Source organism: Pongo pygmaeus, chromosome 4 (assembly GCF_028885625.2).
Source record: "Pongo pygmaeus isolate AG05252 chromosome 4, NHGRI_mPonPyg2-v2.0_pri, whole genome shotgun sequence".
NCBI classification, from domain to species: Eukaryota; Metazoa; Chordata; class Mammalia; order Primates; family Hominidae; genus Pongo; species Pongo pygmaeus.
Window position 1 is genome coordinate 139,884,991 of NC_072377.2, and position 23,730 is coordinate 139,908,720.

The 23,730-nt window shown below is 44.6% G+C and overlaps 1 protein-coding gene across 4 annotated transcripts in view; it reads right to left on the bottom strand.

The window, feature by feature from the left end:
• The window catches only part of LOC129036475 (core histone macro-H2A.1), a 67,260-nt gene that overhangs the window by 27,137 nt on the left and 16,393 nt on the right, over nt 1–23,730 (bottom strand). For all 4 annotated transcript variants that reach the window (XM_054487681.2, XM_054487680.2, XM_054487677.2 and 1 more), the window contains exons 3-4: nt 8,480–8,586; nt 7,850–8,047 (exon numbers count right to left, since the gene is read on the bottom strand). In XM_054487681.2, the coding sequence (XP_054343656.1) occupies nt 7,850–8,047; nt 8,480–8,586 (305 nt within the window). The remainder of the gene's footprint in view (nt 1–7,849; nt 8,048–8,479; nt 8,587–23,730) is intronic.

The window sequence follows — 23,730 nt, forward strand, 5'->3', positions numbered from 1 at the left end:
GATAGTGAGAACAACATTGGTTTTCATTTAGACACCTCACCTTTCCCTTCCCCAAATTATTAATAAAAAGTACTTCACTCCTGAGGGAGGGTCTAGTAGGAGGAAATCCAGAAAGAAGGGGTGAGAAATATTACAGATGGCCATGCCTTCCTGAAGGATAAATCTGAATAAACTCTGGGCAAGGCCTGTGTCCTATCCATTTGCCTATTTAGGATTCAAATACATTAACATGAGCATATTAACATTTTTTACTTACAATGAAAAGTAAGGTCTAATTTTGCTAATGGCTTTTAACAATAAGGGCTGCTTTAGCAATTAGGTTATATGGCAAACATTTTTCCTAAATTTAGTGAGCTAAATCTGAAGTTCCAAGGTTATGCTATAAATAAAAAGCATTTTATCAAGAAATATAGTACTGGCAAATATACATTACAAATTATCACTATTTTGATTTTCCTATTGAGTGTTTAACATTTGATGAGTGAAAGAGAAACAGGTATAATCAACAATTATATGGTAAATCTTAGTGAAGCCATTTTTGATATACTTTTCAGCAGCCAAGAACAGGAAAGGCTGCGTAACAGACTTTCTTAATCCTGTGCTTTCAACAAAACTGAAGCAATACCTACTTGAGTTAATAGCTGATAGATCTTCAGAAAATAGACTGGTGAAGTTAACAGTAATGGACCAGTGTTGATTTCCTCGTTGTGACCATGTGTACCACGGTTATGTGAGATGTTAACAGTGCGGAAACTGGGTGAGGAATATTCAAGAACTCTCTGTACTATCTTTGTAACGCTATGTAAATCTAACACTATTCTAAAATAAAACGTTTATTAAAACAAATTGATGAGATTACACTATGTATTGCTGGCATATATCAAAGAGTTCAGAGGACTGAATGATGTTGCTATCACAAAACCCTTTCCATTTCAATTTTTTTTAGTGAACAAGATTTTCCAGACATTCATACCTAGAAATACATAAAAATAGGATGCTGAGCCCTGTTTCATTTCAACAATAAGTAATATTCATCTGAGGATACTTGAACTAGTTAGGGGGAAAAAAAAATCCACCCAGCCCATTAAAAGATGCTTTTCCAATAAAATTTTACCTTTTCCTTAACAGTTATTAGAATTTGTAATGCATTTGTCAGTTTGATCAATTGTATACTATTAATAAATGTGCTAACTATCCAAGCTTGTAGAATCTACTATTTAACGCTTTTATAAAAGTCAAAAAAGACTTTTTCAAAATTGAAATTTATATACATTATTTTTGTTGCAGAACTAAAAAATAGAATAGAAATGTGTGACATTAAGATGAAAGTTTGTGGGGCATGCAAAAGAGAAATAAGGAAAAAATAATGTAAATTTTCCAACTGTTAAAAATGGTCACAGGATATAAAAGTGATAGTACTCTGAAGTTTGAACTCTGAAGTTCTGTATTTGGGTCCTGGCTCCCCTAACAGCATGACCTTGGGAAAACTGCTCCCTTTCCCTAAGCCTTAGATTCCTTATTTGGAAAATAAGACTGGGTCTGGGAGTGGTGGCTCATGCCTGTAATCCCAACACTTTGGGGGGCCAAGGCAGGAGGATGCCAGCCTGGGCAACACAGCAAAACCCCACTGCTACCAAAAATACAAAAAAAAAAAAAAAAAAAAAAAAAAAAAGAAAGAAAGAAAGAAAATGAGACTAAGACTGGAGAGTTCCTGATTAAACAACTGGCCTTAGATAGTAGTATAGCACTCCAGAGACAAGCCATCACTTCCTGGTCCTATATAGCCCACCCACTTGGCAAAGAACTTCTGCCTTTTCCCTTCAAGGTTCCCACCCAACAGGACAACAGGGCAGGTGCTTAAGGTCGGCACAGTTGCTTGTGAGATGTTAACGCATTCAAATCATAGCAACTGTGCCCAAGTTTTTCATAAAGCCTATTGTCTGAAATCATGTCTCTTCCTAATGTTTTGGTATTAAAATGCCCTTTCTTATGGCTGCATAGTATTCCATGGTGTATATGTGCCATATTTTCTTAATCCAGTCTATCACTGATGGACATTTGGGTTGGTTCCAAGTCTGCTATTGTGAATAGTGCTGCAATAAACATATGTGTGCATGTGTCTTTATAGTAGCATGATTTATAATCCTTTGCATATATACCCAGTAATGGGATCGCTGGGTCAAATGGTATTTCTAGTTCTAGATCCTTGAGGAATTGCCACACTGTCTTCCACAATGGTTGAACTAGTTTACACTCTCATCAACAGTATAAAAGCATTCCTATTTTTCCACATCCTCTCCAGCACCTGTTGTTTCCTGACTTTTTAATGATCGCCATTCTAACTGGTGTGAGATGGTGTCTCATTGTGGTTTTGATTTGCATTTCTCTGATGACCAGTGATGATGAGCATTTTTTCATGTGTCTGTTGGCTGCATAAATGTGTTCATTTGAGAAGTGTCTGTTCATATCCTTTGCCCGCTTTTTGATGGGGTTGATTTTTTCTTGTAAATTTAAGTTCTTTGCAGATTCTGGATATTAGCCCTTTGTCAGATGGCCTTTGTAGGGACATGGATGAAGCTGAAAACCATCATTCTCAGCAAACTATCACAAGGACAGAAAACCAAACACCGCATGTTCTCACTCATAGGTGTGAATTGAATAATGAGGACACTTGGACACAGGGCGGGGAACATCACATACCAGGGCCTGTCGGGGGGTGTGGGGCTGGGGGAGGGATAGCATTAGGAGAAATATCTAATGTAAATGATGAGTTAATGGGTGCAGCAAACCAACATGGCACATGTATACCTATGTAACACACCTGCACATTGTGCACATGTACCCTAGAACTTAAAGTATAATTTAAAAAAAATGCCCTTTCTTCTATGAAATGGAATCTACTAAGTGGTAGATTATTTTCATATCTCAGTTTGGGGGAAATAAAAGTTAGCAAGCAATTCTGTCAGCTCCAAAAAGACTGTTATAATTTTATATTGTCCTACAAACCCATAAATTTCCACGTATTGGACACTCGCTCAGCTTTGCTCTGAGCAGCAGAAAACCTGTTAGGTCAGAGTCAGCTGGGAGACATTTAAGAACCTGTAGAACTGAGCATCCAGAAAGACTTATGTAAAATCATCACCCCACGTTTACCTATGTTTAGTCTCTTATTCTAATGTTTGAACAGCCTAAAATTTCAATAGAAGGCCAGCAAATTTTTCTAATAGTAGCTTCTCAAACGAACCAACTCCTTTCTCTGGCTTCCCTTACCAGAACATTAATCACTCAATTTGCAGTTTAAATATTTATTCCTCAACAAGAGAAAGAGGCACTCTACTAAAATCACCTTGGGCTTTTGCCAGGTGGTAAGGAGCAAGCCTATATTTATGATCTAGGAGGGTAGTTTTCACATGGGGATAGGGTGAGGTTTGTTGATGGTTTGTGTTTGAAAAAATCCCTGGTGAGATCATTATTTATCCAAAAGTTTGGCAAAAACTGGCTTCTTAGAGATCCCCTGAAAGTTATCCTATGATTCTTAGTGTACATCTGATGGATCTTAACCTGAGGGACGAAATTAGGCATAGTTTCCTTTGAATTTTAGGTATTTATTTTATGCATTTGGAATCTTTATCTCGAGTAAGGGTCCCCAGGCTTTCCTCACTGCCAAAAGTATCCATGTTACAAAAATGTTAGGGAGTCCACAGGCAAGTCCTATCACGTTCTCTTAAGAGGGGCCAGGCATGCTCCCACCTCAGGCCTACTTGCCATTCCTCTGCCAGGAGCTCTCTGCCCCCAGTCACTTGAATGGCCAAATACCTTACTCTGCTGGGGCTCTGCTCCAGTATCATGAGAGTAACCTCACCTCACTGCCTATGTAAAATAATACTGGCTCTGCCATCACGCCACTTTATTTTTGTCATAGCAGCTTCTCACTCCTGCCTTCTGTAATGAATCTGCACCTCCTCCCTGAACACCGAGGGAAGGCAGGGACTTTGTTCTCTGCCACATCTTCACTACTGAGAATAGTAACTAGTGCATACAGACTAGATACAAATTGGTCTAATGAATATTCATTTTTTTAAACCTCAGTATTAAATGTTAAAAAGATGAGGTGGTTTTTGAGATTAATGTAGTTAAAATGCCCTAAAAGTGACTAATAGCCAAAGCTAAAAATATACTCACTCTACCTCAGTAAGTTCACTTTGAGGACTTTATCCTATACATTTACTTGCATATGAGGACAGAGATCCACAAACAATGACAGTTACTGTTTGTCAGAATGAACGCTAGAACAATCTGAAAGTCCACTTGTAGAAGGGTGATGATATGGTTTGGCTCTGTGCCCCCCACCCAAATCTCACCTCCAATTGTAATCCCCATAATCCCCATGTGTCAAGGGTGAGACCAGGTGGAGGTAACTGGATCATGGTGGGTGGCTTCCCCCGTGCTGTTCCCACGACAGTGAATGAGTTCTCATGAAATTGGATGGTTTTATGAGTGTCTGGCATTTCCACTGCTTGCTCCTGTCTTTCCTGCTGTCCTGTGAAGAGGTGTCTTTTGCCACGATTCTAAGTTTCCTGAGGCTTTCCCAGCCATGTGGAACTGTGACTCAATTAAACGGCTTTTCTTTATAAATTGCTCAGTCTTGGGCCTTTCTTCACAGCAGCATAAGAATGGACTAATTCAGCTGGCTACACTGTTTTTATATATCACATAAGTGACCAGTCATCCCATGCAACACTAAAGCAGCTCTACATGCAGAGACATGGAAGGACTGCCCAGAATATGACAGGGGCAGTGAACACAGGTGCCAGACATGGTTCTATGCACTTCCATGAATTCTGTTAAGCCTCACAACCACCTTGTGTTACATCTCCTTTTTAAAGACGAGGAAACTGAACACCAGAGATGTTCTGCAACCTGCCAAGATCATGCAGCTAGGAAATGGCTAACCCCAGAGCCTGCACCCTTAATCACTATGCCACACTGCTAAAATAGGGGGCTCATACGATATTTAAAAAAAAAAAAAAAAAAAAAAGAGCAAGTAGGATGGGGAGGGACTTACATCTCTATATGCTTTTATATGCATAGACTTTCTGAAAGGAGACATAAAAACTCACTGAGTGTGTCCTGGGGAGAAGTAGGGTGAGGGACTACAGTGGGAGCAAATTTTTTTTTACTGCATACTCTTTTGTCCAAACTCATACATATGCCCTAATCAAAAACATTATGTAATATGCATATGGTTACTGAATTGTAAGGCTGGAATGGACCTGATCATTTTATAGGTGGAGGTAAATTGAGGCATAGAGAGGGAACAGACTTGCCTGAAGCCACCCAAGTAGAGAGGAGCCCTCGTGTACAGCCAGGCTCTGGACACCCAGCCCCTGGTGCAGTTTGTTGCCTTCTCCAACCATTTCCACTACAGCTGACTCAGCTGTCACAATTGGAGATTTTCAAAACCTCCAAATTATGTAGAATTGTGGGAAAAATTATGATTTGGAATTCAAGTGTTGACACCTGAGAAATACCAACTCTCACTACAAGTGCTTTAGCATGTTACTAAGGCTTTCTCTGCATGTCCCTGGAAAGGTTATTTTCAGAACGTTCCACTTAAACCTAGAGATGCAGGGTTTTCTGCTGTTTCTGGGAGCTGACACCACAATTTACATTAAACAAATGTTTTGAAAATTAGCTGTTCATGGTTCCAATTTCAGCTTCCCCCAGGGTTTAATGTTAGCCAAATACTGGTACAGTAAGCAGACAATGTGTTTTATTGTGTGGAAGAAAAACAGACCACCATAACAGGCTTCCTGCTTTTGTAATCAAGGGAAAAGTTGAGTGGTCAAGTGATTATTGGCATATGGTTATTAGAAACACTAAGTTCCAAATATAGCTACTAGGAGCTAAAGACACCCCCACTCCAAATACTTCAAGTCCAAAAAGTAAGATGAATTCCTAGTGTTTACTAAATTGGAAAGTTCAGAAAGTCATAGAACAAAAACTAGGGGAAGACTAGAGTAACGGGAACAAGATTCAGCCCAGGTTTGCCAGCAGACACTGGCATCTGAGAGACCCACTCAAGTATCAACAGTGAACGCATGAAGGAGGGTGATGGCTCAGGACACAGCCAGCGCAAAGGCTAAGCTGAGGACGTGGTCCTGCCCCTGCTGGTCCTCAGCACCAAGGGCCCTGCTCTGTGGGCAGCCAGGTCTCTGGGGCTCATAATCAAAAGATGATAGATTCAATATCTTCGTTGCCTTTTTAACATTTAAAAAGGGTTGCACAAGCACTTTCTTCCTGCCTTCCCTTCCCCACCCTCCTCCCAACTGCATATGTTGAAAGGGAAAAAGAAACTTTCCAATCTGCTAATTCTATAGTTAGCAGGAATGAGCAGTGGAGCATTCTGTGAAATCCCTGCCTGGCCTCAAGCCTCTTCCAGGACTTGTGAGCTAGGTGGAATGCAATTGTCTGGAAATAACTTACAGGACACTGCTCAATATTGGGTTTATCTCTCAAAGAGCTGGGAGTGATTCTGGGCCTAAGGGTGGGTGGCATGTTGGCAACAGGAATTTAGATTTTGTGCATGCAAAGAAATACAGCCTCTTCCACCTCAACTAAAGAAAGCTCCACAAACAGTGTGGATGCAAGAAGGTTGGGGGTCACAGAAGATGTCCCTGCATGCGGGTCAAAGCCAGTCTGCCTGAGGCACAGGCAGGCTCAAAGGAGAGGACATGCTGACAGGACAGGAGGAGCTCTGTTCACCTGGTCACAGCTCCTTGAGCCTGTCCTGGGAAGGTGTCCTCACTGTCTCACTCAGGTGAGAGGATTTGGGCTCACGTAGGAAGAACTTCCTGACACTGCATCATTAGATTCCACAGGGCATTTCCAGGGACTTCTTATTGAGGGTCTTGCAAAATACAGAGGTCACCTTCTGCCATGGGTAATTTCCTCCTGATCTGGCTGGAGGCCAGAAGGAGGACTCCTTAAGGGGTACCTCAGAGCAGGGCAGCCTCAAGATTCCATTTTCTTAGAGACCAAGCTTTGGTGGCACTGTCCATTGTTTGTTGGCTCTGGAGGCTGTGACAACTGCTGACAAGTAGGACTGGGCAAAGAAGGAACAAAGAAAATGTATCCCAGTTGCCTTGTAGTCTCCAGCTCATGCTCAGACAGGTAAGCACAGCAATCACAGGCCTGGACCTCCGGAGGGTGCTCCTCCACACTGAGGATCATGACCTGGAGTCTGCTGGCCTTTCCACCCAAGATGACATTAGATAACACTAATGAGAGGGTTTCCAGCACCTAGGACCCAGCCAATCCAAGTTAGGCCCAGGAAGAAGCACCTGAGTAATACATCCATTTTCCTCCTTGACTGAGGCAACCATTCTAGAGTGAACTGTCTAGAGCACCCTGATGGAAGACATGCAGCCATGGCAACACGAGAGTTCTGCAACTGAGCATCAGGGCATGCAGGTAGCTGGCCACAGGACTAAACAGTGGCTGTCCCCTAGCACAGGGAAGCCCCCTTCCCACAGGTGTGTGCATCTCCCTGGAAGGGCCAGCTTGGGAGTACTTCCAGCTTGACGCTATCCCTGAAAGCCCACCATCCATCCCCCTTGCCCACAGGGGTTCTGTCCTTCAACTGGGTCCAGACTCTGGGAGGGTCTCCTGACTCTGGCTACTTGTGTTGGACTAGCCCCTCTGGAGTGTAATCAGCTCCTACATGTTCCTCCTTTATTCTCCCATCAGTGGGATGAGCCCACAGGGGGAATGAGGGGGGCGCCATGGTAACCCTGTTTATCTGTACCCCATCCTAACCCACTTCATACATTCTGGCCAAATCACATACCTTGGATTTCCGGGCCCCTTTCTTGCCTCCTGCTTTTTTAGACACAGGCTTCTTCTGGGATGGAGACTTGGCCTTTTTGGCTGGGGGTGGTGTGATGATGGCTTCCAACTTTCCTTTGGATCCCCGCTTCTTCGCTAGCAACTCGGGGTGGATGTTGGGTAACACACCCCCACTGGCTATGGTGACTCCTTTTAGCAGCTTTCAGGAAAACCAGAATAGCAGATGGTGAGCCAGATACCCTGCTTCTAACCTTCAAGAAGCCAGCCCTGCCCAGGACAGTCTTGCTTTGGGTTGGTGCAGCTCCTTCCTCCATGGCATCCTCCATGAGGATGCTGCCAGGACTCAGGCTCACTGCTCAGGGATCCAGTCCCTAGAGTCCCTCACTCAAATGGAATTTAGGTCATCTCTCTCCTTTCGGGAGAGCCAAATACCTTGTTTTATCCTGCTTCCCCCAACACTCCCAATAAGGCCTTGGGGAAAAACTGCCATGGGAGGCAGGGAAGCTGCTAATTAATCCAAAAGGCAGTCCACACCTTTCATAACCAGCCAACACCAAAGCCTCTCAGCTATGTTTCTTGGGCAGTATGACCACCTGCTCAAACATCAGTGGGAGATGGGAGAGGCCCATACCTGATTCAGCTCTTCATCATTGGCCACAGCCAGCAGGATGTGCCGGGGTGTGACCCGTCCCTTCTTGTTGTCTCTCGCTGCATTGCCAGCCAGCTCCAGAATCTCCGCTGTGGGGAGCAGAGATGAGTGTATGGTCATGTTAGACGACCATGTGTCCCCGCCCCGATCCCCACATTCACAGTGCCAGGAATGGGCAGAGGCAGCTGCTTCAGGAAGCAGCTACCCTGAGGTGAAAAGCTGTGGGCAGAGTCACAGAGGTGCTGAATGGCAAAGCTGAGTGGGACCTAGGAAGCCCCAGGTCCAATGCCCTTTTTTGGGAGATGAAGGAACTGAAGCTGAGGGAGAAGGGACCAGCTGAAGGTCACTCGGTGAGTGAGTGGGAGGGCTGAGATCTGAATCCACCAGTTCCAGCTCCCATTTCCCAGAAAGGGTGCTTGCAGTTAGCACTGCAGATGTCACCAGGGCCAAACCCAAAGTCCTCAGTGTGGTCCCTGAGAGTATACCATGCCTGCTTATAGGGTTTCAAGGACAGGATGGCTTGCTATTGAGAAGGCCTGTTAAATCTTTGTTGATTACATCAATGCTGAATGCCTGCACATCTGGATGCAAAACTGGAAGGATGTGACTGAATTCTTTACAAAGTCAATGTCATAAATACATTTTTTAAAGTGTGTGTGTGTAGGGGGGGTTGTTGTAGATTCAAAAAGGCGAAAAAGATGTAACAGCCAAATATAATGTGTCACTCCTTGATGAAATTCTGATTCTTTTAATAAAAGCTAGGAAAGTCATTTTGGAGACAACTGAAGAGCTCTGAATGTGGACTGGGTATCAGACACAGGGGATTATTAATTTTCTTAAGTGTAATAATGGTATTGCCATTCTGTAGGGAGCATCCTTGTTCTTAGGAGATACATGCTGATGTATTTAGGGGTGAAGCATCTTGATGCCTACAACTTGCCCTCCATTCTGAAAAAGCTCTAAGGAATAAAGCAAATATGGCAAAATGTTAACAGTTGTTAAATCTAGGTACATGATTATAAGAACATTCCTCTTTCAAGGAAATTCTGTCATTTGCAACAACATGGATAAACATGGAGGACATTATGCTAAGTGAAATAAACCAGGCACAGAAGGACAAATATAGCATGAACTCATTTCTATGTGGAATCAGGGACTGGGGGTGGGGTCGGGGTGAATGTTGGTCAAAGGACATAAAGTGTCAGTTAGGCAGAAGTAGCTTTAATGATCTATTGTGCAGAATAGTAACTATAGTTAACAATCATGTATATTTAAAAATTGCTAAAATAATAGATTTTAAAAGTTCTTAACACAAGGAAATAAGTATGTAAGGTGATGAAATAAGTGTATTCTTGACATTCTGTATGTTTGAAGTTTTTCAAAATAAAATGGATGCGAGAAAATAAAAACTAAAAGGGCTATGAACATAACCCATAGTTAGTACTAAGTTAGAGTTGATTTACCTGCCATCTGGGCACAGTCTCATAAGACAAGACAGGTTTTCCACAGCACCAAAGATGGCGGGAATTAGGAAGTACCCTTTGGCAAAACCTGGTTTTCTCCTTGGCATTACTGTTCTCTTGGTAACCTGTCAACCTCATCACTGTCTCCTTGTTTTCTTAGTGAGGCATACGGATAGACCCAGAATGGATCTTATATTCTCCACTTCTGCAATTCTGCCCATACTGGGATGTCATTCTAGGCTACCCTTCTGGGCCCAACTCAAGTCTGACCTCCTCCTGGTACTAAAGAATTTCTAATATTTAGTTATGTTGTAAACACTAGATTTCTCCAGCAACATCAGCACTCAGAATCATTATGAAATAACTAGGAACAAAATTCTAGCTGCATAAAAATCATGTGTTAAAAATTTACGGTATGACACAGGGCATACATTTTTAAGAGGTACTAACAGCTCCACCCAATGCAAAAAACCTGCTATATGTGTGTAAAGCTGAAAAATTGCTTGGCTACTCAAGGAAACTCTCATATTAGCTTTGGGGGCAGGGGCGGGAGGAGATCAGACACACTTGAAATAGCAGGTTTCCCCCTAAATCCAAGGCAGGAATTCCTTTGCTCGGTAATCACCATACTGATGACACACAACTCTGTGCTTGGCAGGAGGGACCCAAGGCACCAGGAGGCCCCTGTCTTCTCAGTGTTCCCAGGCCTGCAGGGCTACACATGCCAGTGATACAGAGAGTGATAAAGAATGCCACAGGGTCCCTTACCTGGGCCTTATACATGTGAGAGCCACAAAACTAAGGCAGGGTGGAAGGCAAGATAGCCAGTGCTTACATGGGATCTGGTGGAGGGGCTCACATTTCCCACTTTCACCCATCAGTCTCCACAAAGCTATTCCCTTCCCTGTACCAGTGTCAGCACAGTTTAGTTTACCAGTGGAGGAGGGAGATGGCCACCCAGCATTTTCACTGAAGCTTCCCTATCATTGATCGTGGTAGTGTCCCAATGCCCAGCAGTGATGGGTCCACCTTGGCTAAGCCAAAAAGGTGCCTGTGATGCCTATGTGACCTTGGGCCCTGGGTACTGTGAATGCAGAAGCGCCTGCCTGGCCAGCCCAGCTTTGCCTTCATTCTCCTGTGTTCATGGATGGGAGAGCACATCCGTAATGCCACTGTCCTGCCCATGGCCCAAGAGGATGCCAAACCAAGAGTCTAAGCCCAACAAGAACACAGAGCCTGGGAGCAATGGAACAGGAAGGAGAGTCAGCCACGATGGGCCCTGGGCAGAATCCTCACGGCAGGAAGGCCTGAGAGGCTTATCAAGCACCACTGAGCTGTAGCCCACTTTGCTGGCTTCCCCTCCCTTCCTCAACCTTCCCCTCCCTTCCTCAACCTTCCCCTTTTGGAGGCCACAGCGAAGTTTTGGGCCATCGGTATCTGCAGAGCCAGAATATACAGGAGGAGGCAGATGGATTACATCTTCTGACCATAATGTGCCAAGAATGCTTTATCTGACCCCTCATTAACAGAGAGGAAGGGAGGGAGAAGGAGAATGCCCACAGTGGTGACCTGTTTTGCTAAGTCCTAAGCCCAACCCTTTGGCAAGAAAATCGTTTGAAGGTACAGTTTCTCAGGAAAGTGGAGGTGGTCTGTTTCCTCTTCCTGCCCAAAACGTTGGAGGAAGGCCCTCCCTGAGAGAAGGCTCAGTGGCCGTTGGTGGTCGGGGAGGAGGGGAGGGATGTGGTCTTTATTTTCTGCAGTGCTGCCTTCACTTTTTTTGTGTGCAGGAAAAATGAGAATGATGGATAAAAAGACCTGAAGAGTGTGGTTGGGCCCCTGACTTGGGTGAGGGCAGGTAGTATGTAAAGAAGAAAAGAAAGCAATAGAGTAGCCCAGAAGTAAGCACATAGGGTCGAGAAACCTGAAAATGGATTCTCCAGGAGCTAGAGGACATTATCCCTGGCTTTGCAAGCTTTACTCCTTTATGCTCTTACTTTGTGACTGAAAAGTTCAGTAGCCTCAGTTTCTCCATTAGAGAAACTTGAAGGACCGTGCTCATGTTTTGCTATTCAACTGGGAATCAGGGATGCCACACTGGACCAACCTGTAAGTGACAGTGAGTAGCAAGGTGGATAAGGAGGGGCAGAAGGAGGAGCATCTCAGCTCCTTGGAAAGAGCTGGGCAGGGATGTCATTCTGTTGCTCCTTTACCAAGGAGCCCCAGAATCCAAGACTCTTCCTTTTTGCAAAACCCCAGCTCATTTTTGATCTGCGCAAGCCAAAATTACTGCCTCTCCATACTCCTACCGCCATAGGGTGGGCCCTCAGCCCTGTGGGTAGGGAGGAGGGATCTGTGTCAAGTAGGGATAACAAAGAGGGGCACAGATTCACCTTCCAGCTAGTTAAGCAAGAGCTTTATCTTCTGTTTACTCTTGCATTTTTTTCAGATGGAGAGTTACCATAGTAACCCCATTGTTAAGGGATACACAAGACAGAGCACCTCAGAATCACACTTTTTATGAGAAGTATGTTCAGTGTCCCACCCCTCTCCTGTGCTGCAGCAACAGAGGGCCGGGGCATTTCACCATGGCCAGGGAAGACGGAGGGTGCCCGACTTAACAAAAGCAGTAACTCAGAGTACACACTCATCCCCTGTCAACCATCAGTAATACCCACCCTCTCATCCTTAGTCCAGGTTTAGAAAAAGCCATCGTAAAGGGCTTTCCTGGCTAAGAAAGAGTTGTCTGCTGCAGAGAGAGTAGAGGTGCAAAATGCCAGCAACTTAACAAGATGGAACGGTTCCCATCTGCTCTCCAGGGCATGTTCCTATTCGAGGGGGTGGGAGGGTGGGGGAAGAGGGTGACTGACTGCTGAGGAATTGGGACAGGGCACACGTCACCAAAGGAGATGTCCTGATGTAGTTTTCTTCCCTGTAAGTGATCCTCTGCTTTGCAATAATATGGAGGGCAAAGTCATGGAGGCCCCAGGCTCAGGGCTGTACAGCAATGCCTGCCTGCCCCCCATGCACACTGGGATGGCCCTCACATTCCCACCAGCAAGGAGGGCTTTCTCCTAGGCTAGAACAGAGCCAACTTCAGCCTCTGCCTCAACCTGAATGGAGCCGATGCCTTCCTACAAGGGGGAGGGTGGGTTCTTGCACTCAATTTATTTCATGTTTTAGAAGGTTTTGTGAGTGTCTAAATGTTTTGTCTGTGGCTGGTCTAAAAGAAAAGCGATTCTGAGAAAGATAACCAGGAAAACACCAGATCTATGGACACAAAAATCCTTTTCTCCAGAGTTTCCAGAGCTCAGCCCTTGGATTCTCCCTTGAAGGGAATTTTCAGGAGCCACAGCCTGGAGGCTGTAACCAAAATAAATGAAGTCCATAAGAAACCACAGGAAGAAACTGGGAAAAGAACAATTAGGAGAAGAAATAGAACCCCTTACCAGGTTCTCCACCCCATCAAGCCAAGTCTTCTCAGTTGGTGACACTCTAAGTTTTGTTACCAATGACCAATACTAGACTGATTTGGGGCCCAAGGTGCTTAGGGTCTGCTCTGAAGAGGACTGTAAGTGTGGTAAAGTTCCCAATTATAAATGGTGCAAAGGGAACAAGTTGAATGGTGAGCAAACTGGCCAGCTCATTAGCTCTTCTAAGATTTTTGTTTTTCAAAACACATAAGCCTCTGGTTCTCACTCCTGGCCAGGGCCAGTCTCTGGCAACTAGTGAGTGGCTGGCACCATCATCTGTAGTGGCCTAGATGATGCAACCATATTCCCTATCCTCAGAGCTGCAAGTCTTGCAGGGACACCCTGGGCCAAACGTTCCCCAGCTTCATTGAACATGACTGTTTTAAGGCCGCTTGTCAAAACTCCCACATCCTTGGATAACAGCATGGTTTGGCAGCTTTTTGACTACAGACCAGCCATCTGAACATGAATACCTTTGACAGGTCTACTTTCCAAGTTTACCCAGAGACGAAAGGCTTAGGGTCCTTTTTCTTTTTTCCAAATGTCTTGAACTAAAAGGTATCTGTTGTATTGAAGCATTTTGTCTATCTTCCTTCAGCAAGATGAAGTCATGGTTTGCAGAATTAGACTCCTAACAGCTAACAGGTGATGTGCTGAGGCTGAGCCAAACTCTAAACACAGCCCTTGCAATAGGAAAGAGTCAGGGGCTTTAATAGAGCTGTTTGAAGCTCTGTAAAACAGAGCTCATTTAACAAAAGAAATACTGAAAATAACAACCAGAAATCAAAGAAAAGCAAATGTTCACGTAATCCCAAGGAGAAAACATGTTTGCTACAAAGCCAACAACATGACAAGGAATCTGTTTATTGTATTTCTTTCGATTCATCATCCTTCCATCAGCAGTCCTTTGAGTTCAGAACTGTTTTACACCATTCCAGAAGGCCTTAACCCAATCAACCCCAATCGGAAGGTGATTGCTAAGAGCTTCCTGCATTCTGACTACACCATAACCTCCTCCAATTCCCTTGGTGGCTCTGAGTGTTTGCAGCCGCATCCCAGAATCCACTGCCCCCATCCCACCTTTTCAGGAGGTGAGTGGCAGGGTCTGAAGCCTGCCGAGCCATCAGCTCGGAGCTCTGGGCCACAGCAAAGCTCTCTATCTGCTTGTCCCAGGGGCCTCAAAGGAACCAGAATTCCACAGAGAAAATAAAACCTACAGCAGTGATTGAAAGTAGTATTCCAAACATGGTTCCGAGTCTGACACAAACTCATCTACTGTTGCTAAGCCCACTGCAGACTCCTCCGAAAAATCCAGGAGGAGCCAGGGATCTCAGAGACAGCATTTGGTCCAGTCTTCTGCCTTCCCACAAAGTCTCCCAATAAGATGGAAATGCAGCTTAATTTGGGAATCTGTAAACTAAGTTCCACTGACTGGAACTTTCAGCCCTATTTCAAAGTAAAAAATAAATAAGTTTACATTATACATAATAACACAAGGGAGCTATAATTCTTAGCAAACATTACCTTAATCTAACCCACCAACCCAACTCAGTGCCCGAATATCTTCCTTGTCAGGAAGTTTTCCTCTGCCTTCCTCACCTCTGGTGCTGTTTCAGCTACCCGCTCTGTCTGCAGGGGAGGGCAGCAACCGCAAATGGCACTGTGGTGAGAGCCCGGGGTCTGCTGACAGACCGTTGGGGTTTGGATCCCAGCTCCTGCAATTATCTGTAAGATGTGGCCAAGTGCATCTAAGCCTCAGTTTCCTATTCTATACGGGGGAGTGATACCTGAGGTTACCTCTAGGCTTATGAGATTAATGAGTTACCAAGTAAAATGCTTAGTATACTCAGTAAATTCAAGCTACTATTGTTGAGGCTAGAACTGCACTGTTAAAAAAGTGTGACAACCTTGATTACCAGGAGAAAACTGAACTTCCTTTGCCTCGATTTCCTCTATCTATAACTGGATGATTTCGATGGGTGAATTTGTGCCAAAAGGAGGAAAAAAGCAACAGAAAACCTGGTGTTTCCTCTGCCAATAGTTTACTCTTTGCTGTTATGCTTAACAGTTAACATATGTTTGAAAAATGCACTTGAACTTGATTAACCTCGGTGCTGCCAGACCTGCCTTGATGGAACACAGCACCCAGGGCGCCCCAACAAGCATCTCTACCTTGGAATGAGGTCTGGGGCTTTTGTCTGACCCCAGCAGAGCGTGCAGAGCCAGCGGCTCAGGCAGTAGAAGTCAAGGCCCTGGGAAGGAGAAGATTCCTGGGGAGGCCCTGAGAAACCCGTTCTACTCCAAGGCCTGGCTGGCAGCTGGGCAGGACCTCTGACCCACCAATCACTTGCTGTCAAGGACTCTCAATTAAGTTACAAGGAAATGGTTAATATGTATGTTTGTTTTGATAGGGAAAACCACAGCCATTTGTTATTAATTCATCTCAGGAAGGGGTGAACAATCAGCGATGTCTGCTGAAATGAAATGATTTGAAGAGTATAATGTAAAGAGGAAACTCATTTAAGGAGCCCTGTCATGGTACCATTTCCCAGATGGACTCAAAGGGAAAGAGCGAGGAGTAGAACAGTGAGTTTCGTGGGCTGCACTGTGTTGGGGGAGGAGGCGACGTCTGCGATCAGGCTACACATGTTCATCAAGACAGGGGAGCAGCTTTGCCCATTGGGAGCAGAATCAGGGACTTGGTCAGAGGGAGACGTTTTGCTCTACTCCCTTTTGTGCTGTTTGAATTTATCTTTTGCATATTTTCCTTTCAAAATGAAAATAATTATAACACTGGATAGATGAGAAGCTGCAGGCACTTCTGCTATCGGCTGCCCCAGCTGGCCTTTGGTACCACAGATCACAAGCCCCCTTACCCTCAGACACTCTGTCCCAGCCTGCTTAATCCTGCTTCTCCCAAAAAACAGTTCTGAGCATGTGAAGACTTTCTAGGTTCTTTTTTCATGGCTGTTTTTAGAGCAGTGTGAGTGTGTCATAGAAAGGGAGGCCCCTGAGAGGGGACTGTAGCTCCTGGGGTCTTTACCAGCCTGGCCTCTGTGCTGTCTGCCCGTGTGGATTCCCGACGCTGAGGGCCGCTTGTCTAAGGATTTGCCTAAGCTCCAACACCTAGGATTCCACCTCCTCTTCGCTAAGGGGACAATGAAAGGACATTGGCCAAAAAGCTTCCCACTCTCCAGCCCTCCTCAGTGCCACTGAGTGACACAAGCTCCCCATACCTGACCGGGTACTGCCCTCTCCGAGGCCTGCTGTGGCTCCTCAGGGCAGCTCTCTGCCCAGTACCTCGCTTGCTCTGCCACTGCTACAGCAGCAGCTCTAACATGCACCAGACCGCCCCTTCCCTGCGGGCCAGCACATGTCACTCCAGGGAACTTCGCCCCTCCTGTGCTCACACCCACCTCCTGCCTGTGTGCTCTAGACTTTCCTCATCCCTGTCCAGGGCTGCCTATCCTTCAAGGCCTATCTTGCAGGACCCCTGTCCTCCCTGCCCATACCAGGCCACAGGAATGTCTCTGGCAATCACCCATGACTGTTGCAGAGTCTGTCCCCTCAGGCTGTGTCTTCATCGAGCCAGCCCTGGGGACCAGACATTTACCAGTCTTCCTGAGGTGTCCGGTGGCTGCTTCAAGACAAAGGAAATGCCAAGTGGATGAAGTGCTCTGGGGTCCAATTCCTCTGACTGCTAAGGTTTCTGTGCTGTGTGACTTTGGCGAAGTTACTTAAACTCTGAGCCTCAATTTGTTCCTTAAGAAAGCTAGGTGGTTTGAGGATTCAATGAGTTACCAAATGTAAAGCATTTAATCAGTGCCTAGCACACAGTAACTGTTCAACATACGGCAGATGTTTTGGAACTTAACTGTTCCACCTTTACCTCGAATTCAGAGCACTTCCCTCCAAGTCCCTAAAACTAGTATTACAAGCCACAGTTAGAATATGAATTAGAGACTGCCAGGGCCTGGGGTGGGAGTGAAAGGGCAAGAAAAACAATGCTACTCAAGTTAAGTACCCTCATTTTCTGAATGAACAGCAGATATTGACTTTTAGCAGTCAATACTCAGATTTATAGAGGCAACATAAATGTGAACCAAAGACTACCTCAGCTACCAGTTACCACAAGGAGCATCAATCAGAATATCGATGGCAAGGGAAACCAACACATTAGCCATTTCCAGAGGCCTTGGGTTTGTTTTCACATGGCTCCCACAGCTCTGCAGGGAACGTGCCTTCTATAAAATCCCAGAGTGTCCCCTGGAGGCAAATGGGGTGATGTCAACCCCGTGAGAGGATATCTCAGCACCAGGCGCTACTATTGGCCTCTAAAGAGCCCAGCACTGGGTGCCAGGGAACCCACACGTTCTAGCCACTAAATGGAAGATGCACTTGCCTAAAAAGGAAGCAGGTGGGGTGGGAAGAGGAGGAAGAAAGGGAGGGATCCAGGGTCAGAGCGTTAGGCTGAGTGGAGCAGCCTGGCAAACCCAAAGAGGTTTTATGTCATCTTCTTGGCAACCAGAACTGGAAGAGGGTGGTGGGAAGAGACAGAGGGAGGCTGACTATGATTAATACCCTTTGGGTTTGTCTTCTTGCTAGAGTTTATTTATAGCTCTGAGGAGTGGCTCTTTGCTTTCAGGAGATTTTACTCTGGGTTGACTTGACTAGACATAGAAGCCGTCAGGCAGGAGAAAGCAAGCAAAAACACTGTAAATATGTTCTATTGGTTGCTGATATTTTAACAGGAAGACAGTGGGAGAGAAGACATTTGTGGAATTCTTACCTACTTCCTTCTCCTTTCAGTGACAAAGTGTTAATAGCTCTTTTAGAAGCCCGTCCTGATGGTCATCCACGGAGGACACCTGGGATGCTGGGTCCCACTCCTGGGACATTGCTATCTCTAATCAGCTGGGCAGCTCCTGACTTCCTCTGCTTTTCAAGATATTGCCGAGACCTCCTCCGTGGCTTTTTTTGGCAGACATGAGGATCAGCCCTTGCTACATTTCTAACATCCTCCTGTTTGCCAGCAACAGCTGCCCTGCTGCGTACCTCCCCTCATACAGGTGTGGCCCACTCTGCCCCCGTGTTAATCCTAATCATGCTTCATTTAAAAATCCAGGGGTCTAGTTTAATTTTCATCCTCATCAATTTCCTGGTAGCATCTGACATTACCAATACTCCCTTCCCCTGAAACTCATCATTCCTCTAACTGGTCTTCTTAGCCTTCAATAAAAAACTATTTACCATGTAGCTGCGGAATATCTGGCTTTGTGCTGGGAGCTGTATACAAAGGTGAGGGAGGGGTGGGGAAGGCCTGGGATCACTAATGTGGCTCTGATGTGAGGCACGTCATAGGTACCCTACAAATCTGTGGAAATCAACCATGATTCTTTTGACCCCAGCACCCCGCTTGGGACTTTGCACCTAACTCTTTCACAAATCAATCATTCCAAATGAATTACTAAACAAGTGAACCAAGCACTACAGTGGTCAGTGGTGATTAAGGATGGCAGTGAAGGAAGGTTCTCCAAGGCTCAGGCCTAGTTTCATGTTTTAGAACACACACTTGGGTTCCGTAGCAGGCAGCATGAACTATAAAGCTATCATCCCAGGGAACGCAGCCCCAGGCTGGGCCCAGGATCCAGAGAGGCCTCAACTCACAGTCCCATGTCAGCCTTGAGGTTAGCTGAGGGGTCTAGGGGTGTTGAGGGATTAAAGGAGATCAAAGATCCTCATATTCTCCCAAGATCTTGGCCCAAATATAAATAAGACAGCCTGTGCATACTAGATGTGCCCATTATCCTTTGGTTTCCTGTATTTTTGCATTTTATTTTCTAGATTTATTTTTAAATAAAAAGGGAAAAGATTATCTTTTAAAAGATATATAACATATATAAGAACTAGTAACATGGATTATCTCCTGGGAAGAGAACTGGAAATGCAAAAGAGCCGGAAGGGCAATGCATGTCTCACTGTATATCCTTTGACAGCATGTGAATTTTACCATTGGTGTTATTACTTATTAGAGAAAAGAGGTTCAACAAAAGTAAAACGACAAAGACCTACTGGATATGGGAAATAAGTATACAACAAGACAAACAGATAAAGCAGAAAATAGAAGTCCAGAAATAGCCCTAATTGTATCTAGAAATTTCATGTCTGATAAAGGTGGCATCTCAGATCACCAGGAAAAAGATGAAATATTCAATTGTGTTTGGATAACTGGATAACCATGTGAAATAAAATTAACTTGATCTCTGTCTCCTACCATATAACATGGTAAATTCCAAATAGGTCAAAGTATAAATGTGAAAAAATATAAAAATATTGAGCAAAAGCATGAAGAAAAGTCTTTATAGTTTTGGAAGCAGGTAGGCTTCCAGCAGAAATAGATGCAAAGACTCCACATATTAGAATTATTTAAATTATGAATATAAAATAATCATGTGAAATATATTTAAATAAAACTTAAAATGAAGAGAAAAAAAGATGATAAAGAATGGCCAAGCATTAGCCAGGCACAGTGGCATGCACCTATAGTCTCAGCTACTCAGGAGGCTGAGGTGGGAGGCTCACTTGAGCCCAGAAGCTGGAGGCTGCAGTGAGCCATGATCATGCCAGTGCACTCCAGCCTGGGCAACAGAGTGAGATCCTATTTCAAAAACAAAACAAAACAAAAAGGCCAAGCAGATTCAAAAAAGAATGAAATAGAACTTCTATAAATGAAAATATGACTGAAATTTAAAATTCAGTGACTGAATCTGTTTAATACAGCAGATTAGATACAGCTGGAGAAAGAGTAAACATGGAGATAGTTCTAGAAGACAGATGAAAAGTAATTATCCAGAAAGTAGTCCAGAAAGACATGAATTAAAAACATGATTGAGATTAACAGATACAGAAAAGAGAGTAAAATACTAACGTATGTTTAATTTGTGTTCCATAAGAAGTGACTAGTATAAACTGTTTGAAGAAATGATGGCTGAAAACTTTATAGATGTGACAGACATGTTCAAAAACAGAAGTGGAGGACACTTATCACCAAAAGACCCTCACTAAATAAAATTCTAAAGGATGTACTTCAATAAGAAGTAAATAGATCCCAAATGGAAGGTCTAGATGAAAAGAAGGCACACTTAGTTTTGGTCACACCTTTTTCCTTGCCTGATTCCAGAAACAGGTTTTGTGGTGCTGTGTGCTTGTCCGTTGGCCTAAGCAAAAGCAGAACTCTTCATATGGAACTTGTCTACCAGAAACAGGTTTTGTGGTGGTGTGTGCTTGTCCGTTGGCCCAAGCAAAAGCAGAACCCTTCACATGGAACTTGTCTACCCATCTGCAGACCCTGATGGTAGAAATAACAGTTGCATTTTGCCCTTCAAAGTGATATCATGAGACAGCAGTGAGACTCCTTTGACTTTTGAAGATTTCCAGGCACCATGGCTTATCTTCAAGATAGCAATGAGATTTTCAACAAATGGTGCTAGAACAACTAGACATCCACATGCAAAAAAGCCAAGTCTAGACACAGGCTTTACAAGCTTTACAAAAATTAACTCAAAATGGATCATAGACCTAAATGTAGAATGCAAACCTATAAAAATCCTAGAAGATAACATAGGAGAAAATCTAGATGACTTCGGGTTTGGCAGTAACTTCCTGGACACAACACCAAGGGTACAATCTATACCATAAATAATTACTAAGCTGGTCTTTATGAAAATCAAGCATTTCTACTCTGTAAAGGACATTGTTAGGGGAATGAGAAGACAAGCCATAGAATGGAAGAAAATATTTGCATGAAGAAGCAATGAGGTCTTTCCCCTCTCAGATCCAAGTATTATAGTCTGACCGCTGGCCTTGGGAGAGCAGAGGAAAATGGGCCCATTGCTTCACAAAATAGGCCCAGATCATGTTTACACTCTCCTGAACAATTTCATGGACTCTTTAGAAGGACCATGAAGAACCAGATAAAAACTGTTTTTGAGCTCTACAGCTGGATTCACATGCCCTGGGAGAAGCATGTTATCAAGCTATGCTGCACCTTCACGTCTTGGGTAAGATAGAGAAGTACTGGTGGAATTCCAGCTCCTGGTGGCTTCCAGGCTCTAGTCTCAAACCCTGAGGCCTGACCCACTTGGGTCTGTTAACTTGCTGGCCATATAATACCACATCATCAGGGAAATGTCAAAGGCACATAGTGTTGAACTGATTCTTTTACAAATGCTCAGTGAATGTTTATCCACCATGGAATCATCTATTCCCCAGGGAGACTGAAGGAAGATTGGCAACTTAGATTATGTGGGGAGCACCTCCTAAAGTACTTCACAATTTGCTTTGTAAGAGTATGCACTGTGATGTTTCTGTGACTGGCCGTCAATGAAGGTCATCAATAGCGTATGTTAATAACAACAAATATTTAGACTAAGGTCTGTCTTTTACACATACACAAAAGGCATTAAGTGTCAGCTGCTAAATCTGGGTAGTGGGATTATGAATGAGTTGTAGTTTCTTAATTTTCAAACAAATTACTCACATAACCAGAAAAGGGAACATGCACTTAAATATAGTCTGCACACTGTGAGTACCCACTGGAGTTTCAACTTCAGTGTTTTTTCTCTAGCTGTAACCCCCTGGCTCCTTAAAATTCTTAATCATCCCTTTCCTGTGTGATGTGGTGTGGTGTGTGTGTGTGTGTTTTAATTTTAGGAAAACAGGGTGAGGGAAGGGCTTTGCAGAACACAGCAAATGCTGTGGCATAAGCCCCAGTGCAGCATGAGTGTTCAAGAAGGTATTAGCAAGCATTAGCTGCATTCTGGCCTGAAGCGTCAGTTAGTCTAAGGGAGGTGCACTCATGCAAACAAGCAAGGATGTGGGAGCTCCTAGAGCCTTGGAGCATCAAAGAGCCAAGCCTGACTGTCCTCTTCTTCCTGCTCTATTTTTAGCTGTCTGAGTCCAGGACACATTTGAGTGTCCCGGACAGGAAGGTGGTAAAGAGATTTGAGACTTATTTTCAAGGTAAGTGACAGAACCAACTGCAGGCTCTGCCTACCTCAATCTTCCAAGCTTGTAGGATTCCTTCCCACATCAGAAATGCCAAGTGAGACGGATGCTGGCTGAAATGAGTATCAGTGTAACAGGATGTGCTGCTGACAGGAACAGGCTCTCTCTACCCACTTCTAGGAGATGGAGGCAGGGATGGGTTGTGGCCCTATGACTACCACCAAAGGGATATGCAACATCTGACCTGAGTTAGAGACTGGAAGTCAAACAAGCTGAAACTTGGGATGAGGACAATCACTTTGTTAGCCAAAACCAGATGGCAAGATGTATTTCTAACAACCATCCCTTTTCCTTGGGGTTTTATTTCAGGATATAGTCAAGCCCAACGGCTGGGCCTCATCCAATCTGTAAAGTGGATAAAGATCACTCATGGGGCCCTGCTTCTTCCCCAGGTCAGGAGCTGGCTCCATAAACTGCACAAGGATTGGCCAAGTACCCACAGGCAGCTTCAAATTGGGGCATCTGCTATCAGAGGATGCTGGGTGCCTGTTGGAGGAGTGTGAAGGCTCTGGTCATTGACAAGAGACAGGAAAAGGAATAAGATTACTGGAGACTCCCTTCCTCTCTCATACTTTAACCCTAATGTTAATAGTTAACATCTAGGCACTTACAATGTCCAGGCATGGAATGAGGACTTCACATGCATGCTCTCACATCAGCCTCATAAGAACCTGATGAGACAGTTACTGTGATCCTCATTTCACAGAGTATAAAACCATAGCATGGAGATGTGAGTGACTTGCCTAAGCCACAAGTAAGAAGTGGCAACTCTGGCACCAATGCCTAGACTCTAAACCACCCAGCTCTAGAACACAGTGGACCCCAAGTGGTCCCCAGAGTTGGTCACCAAGGAGATGCCAGTTCCCTGCTTCAGAAGCACCTAGTCCTAGGTTGGCACTGCAGCTCAGCAGTCCTCTTAGCAATCCCTGGGCATCCAGACCCCTCCCATCTCTCCCACAGGGGCCTTTGGAAGGCAGAGGGCCTGGCCCAGCTACTTCAAATGGGCCTCCATGTGGCACATCCCATCACCATGCCTGCAATTGTCATGCCAGGTGTTGGGCTTGACTACATGCCACTCGTAAGAGTCTGGGCCATGCAAAGAAGAAAACAATCCCTTCTTAGGAACTTCAGTGACACCTAAACAAGCAGGGCCAGCTCTGGCAACTGGTTAACAAGCATTCTCCAGAAAGCATTTCCTGACACCCACTTGTGGTCCTGTTTCCCCCCTTGCAGC